This window comes from Chaetura pelagica, unplaced genomic scaffold (assembly GCF_000747805.2).
Source record: "Chaetura pelagica isolate M959 unplaced genomic scaffold, ChaPel_1.0 scaffold85, whole genome shotgun sequence".
Lineage (NCBI taxonomy): Eukaryota > Metazoa > Chordata > Aves > Apodiformes > Apodidae > Chaetura > Chaetura pelagica.
The window spans coordinates 5,167,971-5,170,720 of NW_009953505.1; the positions used below are offsets into that span (position 1 = coordinate 5,167,971).

The 2,750-nt window shown below is 41.7% G+C and overlaps 1 protein-coding gene across 1 annotated transcript; it reads left to right on the forward strand.

Moving 5' to 3' along the window:
• Positions 1 to 1,176: 1,176 nt before the first annotated feature.
• Positions 1,177 to 1,488, forward strand: MRPL57 (mitochondrial ribosomal protein L57). Its single transcript, XM_009999410.1, has one exon. The coding sequence runs from the start codon at positions 1,177 to 1,179 to the stop codon at positions 1,486 to 1,488; it is 312 nt and encodes a 103-aa protein (XP_009997712.1).
• The last annotated feature ends 1,262 nt before the right edge of the window (positions 1,489 to 2,750 follow it).

The following is a 2,750-nucleotide window of genomic DNA, read 5'->3' on the forward strand; positions in this document are numbered from 1 at the left end:
GGCCGGGCCAGGCCTGGCCGGGCCGGGCCGAAGCAGAGGCCGAAGTAGCAACGCCCCGCCAAGCCCCACAGCTTCACCTCTCAACTGCTCCAGAGAGTGCAGCGTGTTCTGTGGGAATGGGGTGTAGCGGGGCGGCTTTCTCACTAGTGGTGCTGGGTTTTGCTGTGATGAAAGGTCTGGCTGACATACCAGTTGAGGAAGATACTGTGTAGTGAGACACGTAGGAGTTAGGTATGTTTAGGATTAATAAACAAGTTAATTAGGAGCATGTGTGTTAGTTCTAAACTTAGCTTGGCCTTTCTTGCCTCTTTTTTTACACCTGAATGTTGTGTTGGAAGCTTTTTTCAGTGATGATCAGTGATAGGACAAGGGGCGATGGGTGCAAACTGGAGCATAGGAGGTTCAATGCGAATATCAGAAAAAACTTCTTTACTGTGAGAGTGACAGAGCCCTGGAACAGGCTGCCCGGGGAGGTTGTGGAGTCTCCTTCACTGCAGACATTCAAAACCCACCTGGACAAGTTCCTGTGTGATGTGCTCTGGGTGACCCTGCTCTGGCAGGAGGGGTTGGACATAGATGATCTTTCGAGGTCTCTTGTAATCCCTAAGATTCTCTGATTACTGCTTTCTACGTATGCTAGTTGGCCTAACATATTTATTATTACTCAAATGGTAAGGTATTGTTTTCCTCTACAAACAGAATTTCCTATAGTTAAAATACAAGACCAGGTAATTGCATACTACTAAGTTTATGGAGAGATTGTGGTTCAGAAGTGAATACTGAGGAAATACTGGATCAGCAATATAATCTGGAGATGCTCCCTATTTTGACAGTGCTGTTTGAAGGAATGAATGAAGCAATCCTGTATTTAATAGTATTTGGGAGAGGGTTTTTAATAAATAATTTATAGAGGACACGCTTTAATATCGCTGTAAGGAGAACTGAGTAAACTCTAGCTAAATAACCATTTTCCCTTTTCTGATCTTAAGTTTCCAATCTGTCTGTCACTGCACTGCCTACTGTGCAGTGGTGGGTTAAGAGTATCAAATTCTGAACTTCAGACTTCAACACAGCCAGCTAAAAGGCAGTGAGTGGAGTGTATGCAGAATTATTGTCAAATTTTCAACTTTTGGCCCCAAGGTAATGAGTATATTTTTGTTTATATTTTGAGGCATAATGTTTCTAACAATGGTATTACTCCGAAAGAGAATTCCTGGAAAACAGTGGATTGGAAAATACAGGCGACCAAGAGTGGTTACCGTTGGAATGAAGCAGGCAATGATCCGAAGGTTGGAAATTGAAGCAGAGAATGAATATTGGCTGAGTCGACCTTACCTGACACGGGAACAGGAGTACAAACATAACACAGAAGAGAGATGGGCAAGATGGGAAGCTTTCAAAAAACTGAGGAGAGCAAAATTCCCTGAGCACAGATACATCAGCGACGAGTTAAACCATTTAAATGTGACCAAAAAGTGGACATCCTGAATAATACAGCATGTTTGTATTTGGCATGTATTGTGCACTACCATGGGATCTGCTGTTGTACCTCTCATGGTAGCTTTGTCAATCTGTTTAGTAAAGGGTAGGTGACACACGAGACTTTGCTTGGTATGCTAAGTGGTGTATTAAACGTATTCCTACGGAACAGTGTATGGTATTTTATTGTTTCTTCAGAAAACCAGTTATTTCTGTGTCTCTACCATCTGCCTGCCTTCTGTTCTTCAGGGGCTTGGCACAGAGCAGCATGCATTACCAGGAGCAGTGATGATCAGAACGAGATGTGTAGCTACGCTAAGTCCTGCTGAGAGCTGGGAGAGCAGACCTGCTCTCTTGAAAGGCATCATCTGCTGCTGCTGGCCAGATGGCTCTTGATGGTCACTTTTCTGGAGGGGTACTTCTCTACCACACATTAATACTTGAAACAACTGATGCTACTTACACAGTGTTGTCTTCATCAGGCCTACAAGGATCAAGATGAGTTAGAATTACAAAGTTAGGTGTATGAAGCTGGAACGCATGGGAGATTGTAAAATACTCCAGTTTTTTAAAAACTTTCTGGAAAGAATAACTGAATTTAAATGCTTCCGTCATTGTTATGTGTCAGCTTAGAATTTACTGCCCTCTTTTACAGAAGTTATTTCTAAAAGGAACACAGCAGGCTGAGTTTGTGTGGCAATCTTCTAAGTCATGTTTAGTGCCCTGAAGGATATAGGCAGCCACAAGTCAGAGTGTTTTTGTTTCTCCTCTCAAGACCATATGGCCTGGAAGATGTGTCAAGAGTGAGTGGAATCTTAGGTTTGTTGCAGCCGGAGTGTAAAGACTGTGGAACAGTTACAAAATGCTTCCCAGGTAGGTAGTTTTTCTCGCCCATCTAATGCACACATGCTACAGCTAACAACTTTCAGATCTTTCACAGACTTTTATTAAGTTGGTGTTGCATTCACTGATGAATTCAAGTGTCAAATCCACTCGTATTTTATCACCTTTGAAAAGTAGCCTAAAGCAGTACAAGTGTTTTATTTAAATGTGAATTACACTTCAGTGAAGTATGAACAGGTCTGAACACTCATGTACAAAATCTTGAATGCACTTCCAATGGTTATAAATGGCTTAAGGTAACATTTCTGGAAAAGCATACATATGGCGAAACTGCACGATAACAATTAAAACATGAAGGAACTCCAGGCAAAGCAATGTAATTTTGTATTGAATTCATTTATAAAAACCCATTTTAAAAAGTTACTTCA